Source organism: Leuciscus leuciscus (genome assembly GCF_965113295.1).
Source record: "Leuciscus leuciscus genome assembly, chromosome: 22".
Classification (NCBI taxonomy): Eukaryota; Metazoa; Chordata; class Actinopteri; order Cypriniformes; family Leuciscidae; genus Leuciscus; species Leuciscus leuciscus.
In genome coordinates this window covers 25,795,174-25,811,500 of record NC_138746.1, presented here as the reverse complement: position 1 = coordinate 25,811,500, position 16,327 = coordinate 25,795,174, and the positions used below count along the sequence as shown (strand labels likewise).

Genomic DNA, 16,327 nt, shown 5'->3' with positions numbered 1-16,327 from the left:
TCTCTCTGTCTCAACAAGACACAAACGAATAGTACTGGCATCTCCTTTTAGACACAATCTCACCCACGTCAACTCCCACAGCAGGACACAATTTGAGGAATGCAAGATGCTAACAAGAAAAGTCAATTTCTCTTTGTTTTACTCCATCTCCCTCTTTTTTTCACTCTCTACCTACAGTTACATGCTCATCTGCTGCAGTATCAGACTGATTTTTTACATTTACGCTTTTATCCAAAGCAACATACGTTGCATTTCAAGGTACACATTTACATTCACCAACGCTCTACTGTTTGAGCTACAGGAAAGCTCTTTTTAAACTAACACACATCCAGCATTATAGTCAAGTCAAGTCAAGTCAAGTTTATTTGTATAGCGCTTTTCACAATACAGATTGTATCAAAGCAGCTTCACAGTATTAAATTAAAATAATACAACAAAGTTTGTTTCAAGAGGAATTTATTGATTGATAAAATTAAATTAAATATCCCCAAAATATCCCCAACTGAGCAAGCCAAAGGCAACAGTGGCAAGGAACCGAAAAACTTCATCAAGTGACCTAATGGTGTCCTAAAACTCCATCAGGTGACCTAATGGAGAAAAAAAAACCTTGGGAGAACCCAGGCTCAGTCGGGGGCCAGTTCTCCTCTGGCATTTATGAGCTAGAGGCCGGATTGTAGTTTGAACTGTAGGATTATATGAATGCCTGGCTGAAGAGATGCGACTTTAATCTAGTTTTAAACTGGGAGAGCGAGTCTGAGCAACGAACAGTATCAGGAAGACTATTCCAGAGTTTTGGAGCCAAATGTGAGAATGCTCTCCCTCCTTTGGTGGTTCTGGATATCCTAGGTATGACCAAAAGCCTTGAATTTAGTGATCTTAAAGAGCGCGATGGATTATAGGGTGATAAAAGATCCGTTAAATAGACTGGAGCTAAGCCGTTTAGGGCTTTATAGGTCAGTAGCAATGTTTTGGTTGTTTTCTATTAGTTTGCGGAGGTGCTCAGCCCTGGCCGCTTTTAGGGCCTTTTTATAACGTGACATACTGTCTTTCCACGCGATTCTAAAGACCTCTAAATTAGTTTGTTTCCATTTACGCTCTAAAATACGCGTTTCTCTCTTTAAAACATGCGTAGTATTGTTATACCATGGTGCTTTATTTTTCTCTCTGACCTTTTTTAATTTAATAGGTGCAACCACATCCAATGTTCTAGAGAGAATGGTGCTCATAGTGCTAGTTAGTTCTTCTAGTTCATCTGTTTGTTTGGGTTCAGGCAGCAGCTGAGACAGATTAGATAAGCAATTTGAGAAATTATCTATGGTGGATGGGAGGATTGTTCTGCCTGGTTGATAACGCGACGCCGCATGACATATTACAGCAGTACGTAATATGCAAGTTACCATGTAGTGATCAGTGACTTCATCACTTTGTGGAATGATATCTATATCGGTTGGATCGGTTCCATGTGATATAATTAAATCGAGTGTATGATTAAGACGATGTGTTGGTCCGGTGACGTTTTGCTTGACCCCAAATGAATTTAATAAATCTGTAAACGCAGCTCCTAACGCATCATTTGGATTATCTACGTGTATGTTAAAATCTCCAACAATTAGTGCTTTATCGACATTGACTAATAGGTCTGAGAGAAAATCTGCAAACTCTTTTAGGAAATCAGCGTAAGGCCCTGGCGGTCTATATACGGTAGCCAAGGCTAGAGATAATAGGGATGTTTTTCTAACATCTAAGAGCGTAACATTTAGTACAAGTACTTCAAATAAAATAAACTTATAACCCGTTTTCTGGGTAACATTTAGAATATCTTTATAAATGGTTGCAACACCTCCGCCACGACCAATCAGACGGGGCTCATGCTTATAACAGTATCCAGGAGGAGTAGACTCATTAATACCGAAATAATCATTTGGTTTAAGCCAGGTTTCAGTAAGGCAAAGTATATCGAAGCTATTATCTGTGACTATTTCATTTACAATAACTGCCTTAGGTGTGAGTGATCTAATGTTTAGAAGACCTAGCTTTAGAAATAGTTTTTGTTTACTAATAGCAACATTTTCTGTTTTAATAACAATTAGATTTTTCCTAGATCCTGCATTAGATTTATTATTTGATCTCACTAAACGAGGAATAGACACGGTTTCTATGCAATGTTCTACACTAGTATTTATATCAGTTGAATTGGTGCAGCAGAGACTATGATTTGGACTTTTGGTTACTAGTCAAAGGGTATTTAACATTTTGGAGATGTTATCTGACAGAAGATCCGCTCCGAATCTGCTTGGGTGTAAGCCATCAGCACGGAAAAGCCTAGGACGCTCCCAAAACAGATTCCAATTATTTACAAAGAGCAGTTTCTGCTCATTGCACCATGACATTAACCATTCATTTAGCGCAAATAATCTGCTGAACTTTTCATGCCCTAGTCGGTACGTGGGAAGCGGTCCTGACACAATGATCGTTGTTTCAGGCGATGTGCTGCGTACCGTATCGATTAGATTCCTGAAGTCTTTCTTCAGAATCTCCGTCTGGCGCAGCCTGATGTCGTTCACTCCCGCGTGCAGGACCACAGTTCCGACGCGCTCGTCACCGTTCAGGATCTTGGGAACGCGAGCAGCGATTTCAGAAACACAAGCACCAGGAAAGCAGTGACTTTGCACCTTACTTTTACCTAACGTAGCGTGTACATGCCGAACGATGGAATCGCCGATGATCACAACATCGCGTTCTGTTTCGCGTAGAGGGGAGAAGCGGTTTTGTGTCGATAACTCGAAAACCGGGAGGGTCGGAGAAAGTCTTGGTCTAAACCTGACTCGCGTCTTCCGCTGCGGAACCACCCAGGCTTCGTGGTGGCGTGTTGGAGCCGGAGTGAACGAGACCATGGCTGATTTCGACCGATGCTGAGGAACGCACGGAGTAGACGCGGTCGGAGTCAGCGGGTTAGTAACGTTAAACACTGATTTGTGTGCATCGGCGCGTGATGTTTCAAGAGCCAAACACCGGTCTCTCAGCTCGGCCTGTCTCAATAAAAGGTTGTGGATCTGTTTCTCAACAGCTTCCAGCTCAGACTGCAGTGCGTGAAGCTCAAATGTGTCCTCACCTGCACCAAGCGGTAGACTACTTACATCTGATATATTCGCCATTTTAACAGATGGACAGTGAGTTAGCAACGAAGCTACCAGTGATGCTATCAATATTAATACTAATTTATATTATAAGTTTGTTTGTAAGTGAGTGTGGAGAAGACGCGTTCAGCCGTGATCCATGGACGTAACCTTTAAGAGTATGCAGCGTTGGATCACTAATAGGCTTGAGACGCGTCTGCTCAACAGTCCGCGTTGTAACTATGAGGTTTTTTAGGTTTTTTAGTGGTAGGGGTGTAGAGTAGACGCACGATAGGCGAAAAAAAAATGTTTGTTTATAAGTGAGTGTGGAGAAGACGCGTTCAGCCGTGATCCACGGACGTAACCTTTAAGAGTATGCAGCGTTGGATCACTAATAGGCTTGAGACGCGTCTGCTCAACAGTCCGCGTTGTAACAATGAGGTTTGAGCAGTAACATTAGTGCTTCTCAGTGAGGAAAAGTAGAAAATGTTCGTTGTAAGCGAGTTTAAAGAGAAAAATCAAGAATTATAAATCAAATCGATAGAGCTCCAAAAACAACAACGCATTCAGACGCAACGCATGATAATAACAGGACAAGACATTACTCACCGTGTTTGTTGAGTGTTTCTTACTCACCTGAGCTTTTCTGAACTCAAAGGCGCGAGCGCGCGAGAGAAAATAAATAAATAAAAATAGCTGAGCGCACACGGGTGGCGCGTTTACAGGCTAGCGAATTACTAGCGTGTTGTGCTAGTAGTAACGTAAGCTAGCGATGTCAGGGTTGGGTAAGCTGTATTTAGTAGTAATATAAACAACTAGAAATTGTAGTAAATGATGGTTCAAAACAAGGAAATACGAGGCTAAGACGGAGCTTACAGCACCGAAGCAGACACACTCACAGCAGGCAGCGAGAAAAATCAAGAATTATAAATCAAATCGATAGAGCTCCAAAAACAACAACGTATTCAGACGCGACGCATGATAATAACAGGACAAGACATTACTCACCGTGTTTGTTGAGTGTTTCTTACTCACCTGAGCTTTTATGAACTCAAAGGCGCGAGCGCGCGAGAGAAAATAAATAAATAAAAATAGCTGAGCGCACACGGGTGGAGCGCGTTTACAGGCTAGCGAATTACTAGCGTGTTGTGCTAGTAGTAACGGAAGCTAGCGATGTTGGGTAAGCTGTATTTAGTAGTAGTATAAACAACTAGAAATTGTAGTAGATGATGGTTCAAAACAAGGAAAATACGAGGCTAAGACGGAGCTTACAGCACAGAGCAAACACACTCACAGCAGGCAGCGAGCAGTTTAAGAACAGTAAACAGAATAAGCCTCATTATATAGGCCTATATCTTTATTTAACAGATGCTGACCTTTTTGACAACAAGCCCAAATAGCAGGACATGTTCTCATACTATATGGGGCAAGTTGTCACAATTGGAACCTGTCATTAAAAAACAAAAACAATTATAGGGTTTTCAGTTAAATTTAAACACTTTGGGCCCTATCATACACCCGGCGCAATGCAGTGCCAGGCGACACAAGTGTTTTTTGCTAGTTTCAGCCTAACGCAGTTATCATTTTCACGTCCTACGCCATGTTTAAATAGCAAATGCATTTGCGCCCATTTATGCGTCCATGGGCTGCTGGTCTGAAAACGAGGTGTGTTCAGGTGCACTGTTGGTGCGTTGCTTTTTTTAGGCAACTGAAATAGATGGCGCCATTGACCAACAAAAACCTGGTCTAAAGTGTAAACCTATAGGCAGGTCCACAATGCGTGCACACTCTGCTTATTACACTCACAGGGACGCACAGCAACACACAAACATGCCAAATATATATATAAAAAAAGGATTACAATGCAAATATTAATATTTTGTACATAAAGAAATGGTGGAATCCGGCTTGTCCCGTGGATTGTCTGCTTGCGCTTTAACCTTGCGCACAAGCATATCCGTTTGCTCTCTGGAGAAGCGTTCAGTCTTTCCGCTTGCAAATTCCGCCATGTAAATAGCGAATCCGCCATGGCGCGAGCGCAACTGGTTTTTAAAGGGAATGGGAGTTGAGACTCTGATTGGTTTATTGCACGTTATGCCCAAAACACACCCATTACTCATTAAGATAATAGGGACAACCCTTTTAGACAATGCGCCGGGTGCGCCGACCATTTTTCCCGTCGTTAAACTAGCAAAAGTGGATTCAGACACCCCTAAGTGCACTTGCGCCGTGCGCTTTATACCATGTGCTTAGATCGTTAAAATAGGGCCCAGAATAAGGCACAAAACAACATACAAAAATAATAGATAAAACTAAAATTCATCTGATTGAACTTTTGACCTTCTTGTTACTGAGTCTTCCCTATTCCGAAGAAATTAAAAAGAATAATAAAATAACCAAACAAAATATTAATAATCTAAAAGAGATTTGTTTATTCATTTATTTATTTCGTATTTAGCTTCACAACGTCAAAACATATATGCTGTAGGTACAGGCCTTTAAGGCTTGGTAGTGTGGTTAATGAAACTGTCAGTCTAAACACATTTGTGCGTGAAGGATGTTGTGATGGGAGCTTTGTATATGTTTGCAGAAATGTACACATTATCACACTGATTTTTGTATGATGTTGTTGTCGTGCATGAAGAACAGTAAACAGAATAAGCCTCATTTGATCTGCATACAACATCAGTGTCTATGCAACTTAAAAGGCACAAAGGCTGTGTGTCAGTCGCATAATTTTTTTTTGCAAAACAAGGTGTGCAAGATACTCTGAAGCTATAGACAAAAAACTTACTCTGGGAAAGAAAGTTCAGCCTCTTCAGTTCAATATTGCCATGTCATGTTTATAGGCTCATAACTAGTAGATTCCCTTTTGGTTCTCTGTGAAAGTCATGACCTAAGACACCGGCTTATTCATGATATTGAGTACGTCATCCAAAATGGATGGGCCCAAGTCAAGTTCGAGAGAGAAAAGGGATCCTGTGATTTGTGTGAGCGACTCCTGTGACTGGCTTTTGCTTTTGGAGATTTCAAAGTCTGAATCACATAGACGACCCTCTTCCACGCCGCTATCTCTGTCCGCCCAGTCGCCCTTGATGCCGAACATCTCCTGTTCACACTGGAAGACTGAATCGCCATTGTTACCATTGTTAAAGTTTCCATTAGCATCTCCGTTTCCATTAACAAAGACGGACAAAAACGCTTCAAGCTCGTTTTCACTGCTGTGTATCTTCTTTTTTGCAAGAGATTTTTCTGGCATCTCCATGTGGTCGATCGAAGGCTCGTCCTCCTCCGGGACGGGGCTGGGGTCACTCCTGAAGACGCTGATGGACTGAAGCAGGGTCTCCATCTGCAGGATTTCCAGATCTTCAGAACTGGCTTGAGGAGTAGATGGCTCAGACAAGTGTTCCTGGTTCATGGGAAACACGGTGGTGGAGATCAAAGGAAGTGTCAGTGCTTGGCTGCCCCCGATGGATGGGAGCGAGATTGCATTCTTCAGGACCGGCGATGGAGTTTCGACACACGATGCATCGGAGGCACTATTAGCTCTTGTGAATTCCCCGTGGATGCCATATTGAGGTCGAGTAGGACCACCTTTCCCTGGTAGAAGCTCAAACTTTCCTTGTAGGAACGACATGTCACCGAAGGCATCGCACTCGCCACCCTTTCCAATGTGGATAGTGTGCCGAAAGTCTCCGAGAGGTGGGCTGATCATATCTGGTGATAAAATATCCCTCAGACGACATTTCTTCCCCTTCTTACTGTAGTTGGACTTCAGGTAGATTGGCGTTTTGGCAGGCATCCCTGCTTTGAGTCCAGTGTGTATTTGAAGGAACCGAGACCACTCTAGAAGTTCAGATCTCCTCAGCTGTGTGATAAACTTGCTGGAGTCTCGCAAAGTAAAAGGGCAGGGGTTACATTCTCAGAGAGCAGCTGTTTTAAATGTGTCCTCAATCCTCATTGAAGATAATCCAGCTCCGTTGTTTGAATTAATGTCCTTTACCTGGATAGATGGAGAAATAATTTAGTTTTCTTTGTAGTCAGCATCAAAGAGCTTTATTGTAGTCATAAATCCAATATTTAATTTGTTCAAATGTTAAAGTAAATTTCACATATATCTTAAGTATCTGATTGTAATCTTTCAGTGGAATGTGCAAAGAGAGTTCAAAGAAAATATTTATCTCTGTCTGAAACTGTCTTTTGGATATACAAACATATAATACAAATACAAACAGCTTAAACATATACATATAAGTTGAAATACTAAAATTTGTAAAAACTAAAACTGAAATAAAAATAAATGTAAGCTAAATACACACACACACACACACACACACACACACACACACACACACACACACACACACACACACACACACACACACAAATACTAATAAAAAACAAAAACTAATAAAAAATGACTGACAAAAATAAAAATAAACTAAACTAATATTAAAATGAAAACAAAGAATATAAAATAAAAGTAAATAAATATATTAATAAATACTATAATAATATAACACTAAAAGAACATTGCTACACGGCTGCAGATAGATAGATAGATAGATAGATAGATAGATAGATAGATAGATAGATAGATAGATAGATAGATAGATAGATAGATAGATAGATAGATAGATAGATATCTGTTGTTGTAATTTATTTCAAAGTGACGGTATGTTAACATGTTTTTAAATAACACCACACGAGTCAAGAAGCTTTAAAGATAAAGAAAGGATTTCTAGAGATAAAGTAGAAATTGCAGAGAGTTTAGAGAGGCTGAGAGAGAGAGAGAGAGAGAGAGAGAGAGAGAGAGAGAGAGAGAGAGAGAGAGAGAGAGAGAGAGAGAGAGAGAGAGAGAGAGAGAGAGAGAAAGAAGGGCGACCACATATCATAAGAGAGAGAGAGAGAGACTTCTTGCCATTTATGGACATATTTCCTTTTGAGAGGCCTTTAAACATTGACCCTCAACGACAGACTGCAAACACTCTCTAAAGCTGCGACCGGGCCACGGCTAGCCAAATATGTACGACTGAAAAAACATCCACATTCTCTCGGCAGCAGAGCCCAATGTCCTTTCACTCCTTTAAGACCTGCTTCTCTAAACTGTTCAAGACCTGAGGCCTTTTTCATTTCAACAGAGAACATTTTGCGAAACTATGGTTGGTGATGCAAAAACATAATAAAGGTGCTGTAATATTTTTTTAAATAACACATAAAATATCCCTATTATGTAATAGATATCACTGAAATTGGTGCTTTGAGAAATCATAACCTTCTCAGTCTCAGAAAACCAAGAGAGTGGCCTTCAGAAAAATCGTTCTGAAAGTGATTCCAATGATATAATTTCTCTGTGCCATTGTCATTATAGTTGTGGTGTGGACTGCTATTCTTTTATATTTAGAATACTTTTTTTAACCACATCTTTATATATCCATGCTCATCATAAGCTAATTGATATGCAAAATATTAAACATGCCCATGACAGTCACATTTAGTCACATTTAGAAATGTCTATATGAAAAATAAAGAGATATAAAATCCCTAGGTAAACTTCATTTTGACAGTCCACTTTAGACATTCTACTAACTATAAGTAACTTTGCAACTACATGTAATTGTCAACTAACGCTTACTAGAGGATTAGTAGACTGTCTGCTTAATATCTGCTAACAATTTACTTTTATGCTCTCCCAACAGACATTCTACTGACAATAAATCACTTTGCAACTACGTCAACTTAAACCCGAACCCTAACACCTAACCCTAACCGAACAGTCTACTACAGTAAACTAATACTCCAATGAGAGTTCGTTAACATGTAGTTGCAAAGTTACTTATAGTTAGTAGAAAAGTGGATATCAATGTCTAGATATCAAACCATCATGTCCAAATACAGTTTGAGGCCACTGTATATTAAAATACCACGGCATTGCCATCTGATAACATGGAGCCACCAAAGTACTAAAGATGACAGTCTGAATGATGTCACAGCTCAATGTTCCACATCCCCTGAAGATCCCAGTTAGAGACAGTGAGGGAGGACACTGTTTACAAAACACTAGAAATTCCATTTCATAGGAATACACGACTCCCCTGAGGTAACGTCCTAACAAATCACAGCTGATAAACAACAGGAGCAAGGTGAAGGTGAGCAGCAGGACAATCCTTGACAAAGATGTAGTCTGTTTTAGTCTGGATGAATGGCATTATTCCGATCATTTTACAATCTATGCGTTTTTGCACTTTTTGCACCAGCTCAGAGGTTGCTGAGTTCAACAGGGCTTTAAAAGCATTTTTGGACACTGATGCAGTGAAACACAAATAAACCTCACTGGAGCACTGAACGGAAATCTATTTTTAAATGTGACAAGCATGATCAGGATGGCTTGAAGAATGTGTGACTGCAGGAGTGTGTCAGTGATAGAGGAAAATATGTTTGTGTGTGTGTGTTCCTGGTAAAGAAGTCCCCTCAAAGATGCCAATGTCCAAAATCCTTGTCGTTGTGGGGACATGTTCTGGTCCCCATTTGAAAAACAGCGTATAAATCAAACTGGTTTTATTTATTAATTTTTTTAATGTAAAAATGCTGAAAGTTGTATGTGATGGGTGGGTTAGGGTTAGGGGATAGAATACAGAAGGAACAAAGCAGTGATTGTCTCCGGATATGCCTCCTCTTTGCAACTTTCTCATAATCTTTGTAAAACCATATCCAGTAACCCGCTCTCTGTACTTTATTCTTTAAATCAAAGCAGTGTTGTTATTTTTTGTCGAAAACTAAAACTATTAAAAACAGTCTTTCTGTAATTGAAATAAATCTTAAATAATGTTAGAAAAATAGAAGTTAAACTTAAACAAGAATTAGAAATATTGCAACTAACTGAAATAATTAAGTTTAACCTGAAGTATAATACAAATGAAATAAAAATAAAGAAATATGTTTTAAAAATCTATTAAAAATGGTAAAAACAACAGAATTAGAACTAAAATGTGAAAAATATATAAAATATGAAAAGGCTAATTCAAAATATTAATAAATACTATAATAAAATATAAATCATACTAATATAGGCCTATGTGACCCTGGACCACAAAACCAGTCAACTGGGTTTTTTTTTTTTTAATTGAGATGTATACATCATATGAAAGCTGAATAAATAAGCTTTCCATTGATATATGTTTGTTAGGATAGGACAGTATTTGGCAGTGATACAACTATTTGAAAATCTGGAATCTGAGGGTGCAAAAAAATCGTAACATTGAGAAAATCGCCTTTAAAGTTGTCCATTGATGTTCACGATTGTGTTTCACTCACAAAAATAAACGTTTTATATATTTACAGTTGGAAATGTACAAAATATCTTCATGGAACATGATCTTTGCTTAATATCCTAATGATTTTTGGCATAAAAGAAAAATCGATAATTTTGACCCATACAATATATTGTTGGCTATTGCCACAAATATACCGGTGCTACCTGTGACTGGTTTTGTGATCCAGGGTCACATATACCACTGAATCAGACCCATTTGACTTTAATCTGTGTTGTTGCAGATGCATAAACAGCAACGTCTAGAAATGTGCATGATGATTACACTGATGAAAAGGTTCACATGAGGCCTGCTGTCATGGCATGATCAAAGCAAGCAGGTGTGTGAACCCCTGGACCGGGTGGAATAAATCTCAAAGGGAAGCCTAAATAATGCTTAGGTTAGGTTAAGGGGTTAGGGTTAAAGCTATGGCTAGTCTTCAACTTAAACCCCAGCAGGTGTGAGATGCCTTTGAATAAATTGTACAATGCCATGACTTGTTAAACAATAACAAACAATGCCATTCAGTGCAACAATCTACCACGCTGAGGTTTAGAAGCTGAGCAGCTGCCTCTCACACCCTCTTGATATGGATTTATCTCAGGGCCATATCCTGCCTTCATTTTAGATCTGGAATGAGTCCAGGGGCAAATGTTGCACTTCCAAGTGCCCTGACGCCCCTGCTGAGATAGATCTGTCTACCCCCCTTCCCTGGGGGGACGTATCATCACACACCCCTCAGAAGTGCATGTCAGCAGGTCGGCAGCGTGTCTCTCATCTGACTGACTGAATAAGCCGAAGCCTGAGCTACATTCAGAAGAGGAAAAAAATGGCAGTGAATTGGGAATGAATAAGATATATTAATGTGATATTCCACCCAAAAATGAAAATTCTTTCTTCATTTACTCACCCTCATTTCGTTCTTCTGCAAAATACAAAAGATATTTTGAAGAACGTTGAAAACCAAACAACATTGGAATCTACTGACTTCCATTAAATGAAAAAACAAAATCCTCAAAACATTAGTAACACTACACTGTTTTATTAGTTAAAGCTGCAGTCCGTAACTTTTTTGGGTTAAAAATGATCCCAAAAAAAATTTGAGCAAGTACATAACCAGTGTTCAAAACTATCTGCTTGCCGTAGCTCGATTCAAAACGGTAAGCTTGTAATAATGTTTTTAATTCCAGTGGTACTGGTGGATTTCCGCGGGAAATTCGAGCATGTCTTTGCGTCATTATGTAACATCTGTACACATAAAGAAGGAGTCTCGGCTAGTAGGCTATGTTGCGTGTGAGGATGTTGGAGGTGGAGATTTATAGCCTTTTCTCACAGCACTTGATATAATTAAACATCAATTTGATGGCGGATCCAGAAAGGTTCAAACGACAATCACCAGTGACAACTGGAGATTCACCCATGGTAAAATGCAAAAGACTTCGGACTTCGGAGTGGCTGCAGAAAAAAAGAGACTGCAACCGGGCCCATGGTAATGACACATGTATGTGACTGAAATTAGATTATATTCCAGTTTTAAATATGCATCTGATTACAGATAAGTGTGTTTGTATTTCAAAGAGAACCAGTTCTATGGAACATTAATTTGTTGGTATGACAAACTGAACTACAGGTTTGAATACACATTAAATGTAGTCACGCAATGCTGAGGTTGTTAACATTAACAATTTGAGAACAAAGTATAATTTGCACGGTTTGACGTGATATGATAAGCAATCGTCAGATTTAATCAGCGCGATTTACTGCAATGCTTTTTTTCCCTTAGTTGGTCAGAACAAAAGTGGATGTTACTTTCTTGTTCAGACGACATTTTCCAGTGAAAATTCTTATGTTGGTCATATTTCCAAAAAGTAGAATCTGTGATTGCGAATGACAGTATCCACACCGGCGCGGTGACTGACAGCCGCACATTCTCCTCAAAACACTGAATTAATCCGCGCTGTGCCACGCCGAGCCACAACCCACGTAAAGTTGATAATTCCGCGAATAACTGCAATTGCAGATTTCGAACAGAGATGGCGACAAAGAAGAAAAACAATGGACTGCAGCTTTAACATTAGTTAACATCATAATTAACATTAATAATGAACTGCACTTCTACAGCATTTATTAATCTTTGTTAATGTTAATTTCAACATTTACGGATACATTATTAAAATCAAAAGTTGTATTTGTTACCATTAGTTAATGCACTGCGAAGTAACAATGAACAGCTGTATTTGTATTAACTAACATTAACAGAGATTAACAAATACTGTTACAAATGTATTGCTCGTGGTCAGTTCATGTTAGTTAATACATCAACTAATGTTAACAAATGAAACATTATTGTAAAGTGTTACCAAAATATCTTCTTTTATCTTCCACAGAAGAAAGAATGTCATACAGTTTTGGAACAACATGAAGGCGAGCAAGTATGACAGAATATAATTTTTTTTGGGTGGACTATACCTTTAAGACTGAACTAAATGGAATTAATGAGACTGAATAAGAAAACAGATGAGACTGAATGTTGCTAAATGTGCCAGAATAGTGTCAGAAGACTTAATGTCATTAAAAATGCCAGACTGAGATTGAACTAGAATAAATGAGACTGAATACAGAAGAAAGACATAGAGGTTTGCAATGACAGAAGGTGAGTTCAGGTGTTGTAACGATTCTGAAATGTAAAAAGCCGTCATGTGTTTGTATTACTTGTACAGTAATTACAACATGTAAACTCGTAAAGCTACGATTTGTGCCACCTGAACACTGTGCCACCTGACCACTGCAGATTTAAGGTGTGTTCGACTTGATCTGCCTGATGACATCAAAGGCGCGAGAGCACTTCAAAAGCATTCAGAGCTTTAATTACAGTGATTGCGACATGGCGTGAACATTTTCATTTTTGAGTGGACTATCCCTTTAAGACTGAACTAGATGGAATTAGTGAGAATGAATAAGAATATCACTGAATTAAAGAAGAAAATAGACTGAATATTAATGAAAAAGCCAGGTTGACACTGAACTAGGCAGATTTAATGAGACAGCATGTGACAAAATGTGACAAAATAAGACTGAAGATGCCAGAAAGAGACAGAAAAAGATAAAATGGGGTGAGAGGTAAGAGCAGGGGTCTGAAGACGGATCTAATTGCATGCTGCTGGCACTCAGGAAATAACTCACGTGTGAGTATGTGGGTCACATTATTATTAGTGTGAGCGGTGATCTAAACAAGTGCGATGATGACATTCACACTGCAGACAGAGATGTGTTAAGACTCTCTTCAGCCCCGCAACTATGCCACTTTTGATTCTCCCTCAGAGCCATTTTAGCCATAGCCTTTTTTGGCTGAAAACCCGACCACCCGGTCCCGTCTGCTGCAGATGATGATGCTGTATTTAAAGCACATCTGCATAATTTGGATGTTTTTGGCTGTTCTTTTTAGATGTGCAATCTCCCACAGCACACATGGCTATTTCATCTGAGCTGGTCAAGCTCTCCTCTCTTGGGTGGTTCAGCTTTTTCCTCCTCTCTTGGGTGTTTCAGGCCTAAGCTTTCAATCTTTTCAAATTCCTCCAACCACAAACGACCCTTTTGGACAATGTTCTAAATGATTAAAGACAAATACTGCACTCGGCCCAATTCGAGGTTTCCAGTGTGTTACATAAAGCAACCGTAAATTACACTCTGGGATTGCTGCTGCTTTTTGAGGAACCGCGGTGGAGCGAAGTCTCTTTCGCCTCAACTTCATGCTTTTTACACCCTGCAATCCACCTCCAATGCTTCAGTTCTCAAGCTGCTATTGTCTTTGGCTTTATGTATGCACGAGTCAAGTTGACTTTCCCAAGTTCTGTTGGACAGAGGAATGTATATGAGGAATTTTTAGAAGCTCTCTTCTGGTCAAACAGTTGAGTATGCGCTTGAAGAACGGAGAAGAGCCAGGTGTCGGGTTGCTTTGCGCTTCTCAGCCCTTGTTTTGTGGTGTGTAGGAATTTGCTCATACATATTCTGCAGCACCAAAATCTCACATGTCGTAATGACAGCCATGTGCACGAGTGGAAAGAGGTTTCACAAGCCTAACTAGCAAATAACAGCCACATGCTCCATGAATACAGCAATTTCTCAATCTTATCATCTATCAGATGTTGCACTCAAGCAACACACCCTTAAGAAATCACTACATGTAATACACATAAATTATCAAACACACACACACCTGCAAAAATTCAGCAATATCTATTTTTACCTGCTCGTGTGTCTTTGCAGATTAATGTCCCTGTTTTCTTTGCTCTGTGTTTGCCGTCCTAGAGGAGCCTTGACCCAAACTGTTAGTCAGCTTCTGGGTGGTGCAGCGTATTGCAGTTTTCGTCTTCTCTCTCTCCCTCTCTCTCCCTCTCTCTCTTTCTGCCCTTGAGGGTTTACTTCTCGCAGGCAGGACGTCTGCTGGACAGCTGTTTCAGAATTCCTCCTCTGAAGCGGTTCGGCGTGTCTTTGCTCCTCCTTTCTCAGCCTGCAGCACCTGTCCCTGCCTGTCTGCGGACAGCGCTGTTGAAATCCAATTCTCTCGTCCTCAGTAGTGTCGACCCGCAGTATTTCCTGGAGATACAGACAGACAGCGCTCAGTCATGGGAGGAGGAACATGAAGAGTCTCTCCTACTGTGCTTCCCAGCTGCTGAACGTCAAAGTCCTTCCCTTCCAAAACAGAGAGGAAGAAATACAACTCCCCTCTCTCTCTTTTTCGTCTTCTCGCTCCCCACCTCCCTTCTCGTGCTTTTTCTCACGTTTTTTTTTCCGTTCTATCTCAGCTCTCACACTCTTTAGAGAAGGTGATCCCAGGTGAAAAAGACATACTGTTAAATGTATTAAAAATGCATTAAAGTATATTTGTATTGTACTAAAAACATACTCAAGTACATTTTTAATACATTTAATACTACGTCTTTTTGATTCCCTTTCTATTCTGTCATTCTGCATTTTATTTCTGCTGACTTTAGCATCTCTACCTCATTTGTTTGCTCAGCATTTACCAGACACCATTACAACATCCGAGAGATACAATGCAACCTTGCTTGATGGATGTGTAGATAGATAGACAGACAGCCAGATAGATAAATATTGATTGCTTATAGGAAAAACTGTTTCTTTTTGCAGCTGCACTGTAAACAGAGCTTCTCGTCGCTTCATCCTCAACCTAAAATAGGTTTCCTTGGCAACATACAGTACAGCGCTCTGCAGTGATCTCACGTTTGACAGGGATTAGGAGTGGGTGCAGGGAGTGTGTGTGTGTGTGTGTGTGTGTGTGTGTGTGTGTGTGTGTGTGTGTGTGTGTGTGTGTGTGTGTGTGTGTGTGTGTGTGTGTGTGTGTGTGTGTGTGTGTGTGTGTGTGTGTGTGTGTGTGTGTGTGTGTGTGTGAATGAGCTCTGTTCCAAAAGCTATCTATAGTGAGCTTCCTACCTAGACAGCATTTTAAGGAAGTTCCTAAAAATAAGAGACATCATTATGGGAAACCTATAAGGGAACATCACATGTATGCTTTGAAAACATCCTAAAATTAATTCATTTCAAATAATAATAATAATATAATAGTAATTCCAAGATGTCGGATAAAGCAAGAGAAATTTAAATGCAATGTTAAATTTGAGGTAAATGTTAAATACCCCAAAATAATTTAATAAAAAATTACTAAAATGTACTAAAACAGTATAATGATATAATCTAACATTTTACCCAATATTTGTGTGTTCTATTTTTATGCTATCAAAGTATCACAACGTTAGTTATTTGCAACATGCTCACGTCAAACTGAAATTAATTTATAGTCGTGTGCTTTGCAGACGAGAGCTATTTGTGTAGTTCACAGAATAGCTGGCTATATAGAGCTTTCCAAATCAGTATTTTATG

The 16,327-nt window shown here is 39.5% G+C and overlaps 2 protein-coding genes across 2 annotated transcripts in view; one reads left to right on the top strand and one right to left on the bottom strand.

Moving 5' to 3' along the window:
- rmdn2 (regulator of microtubule dynamics 2) overlaps positions 1-16,327 on the top strand; it is a gene marked incomplete at its 5' end in the record, with an annotated part of 127,823 nt that overhangs the window by 37,588 nt on the left and 73,908 nt on the right. The window lies entirely within an intron of this gene.
- cdc42ep3 (CDC42 effector protein (Rho GTPase binding) 3) lies at positions 5,529-15,141 on the bottom strand. The gene is made up of 2 exons (XM_082154531.1): positions 14,673-15,141; positions 5,529-7,119 (listed from the first exon to the last, which is right to left on the bottom strand). Exon 2 carries the CDS (start codon positions 6,916-6,918, stop codon positions 6,013-6,015), a length of 906 nt encoding a protein of 301 aa, XP_082010657.1. The 5' UTR covers positions 6,919-7,119; positions 14,673-15,141; the 3' UTR covers positions 5,529-6,012.

Bases quoted from the DNA above. Each gene is read 5' to 3' on its own strand.
- cdc42ep3 (XM_082154531.1), bottom strand. From the start codon at position 6,918: ATGCCTGCCAAAACGCCAATCTACCTGAAGTCCAACTACAGTAAGAAG.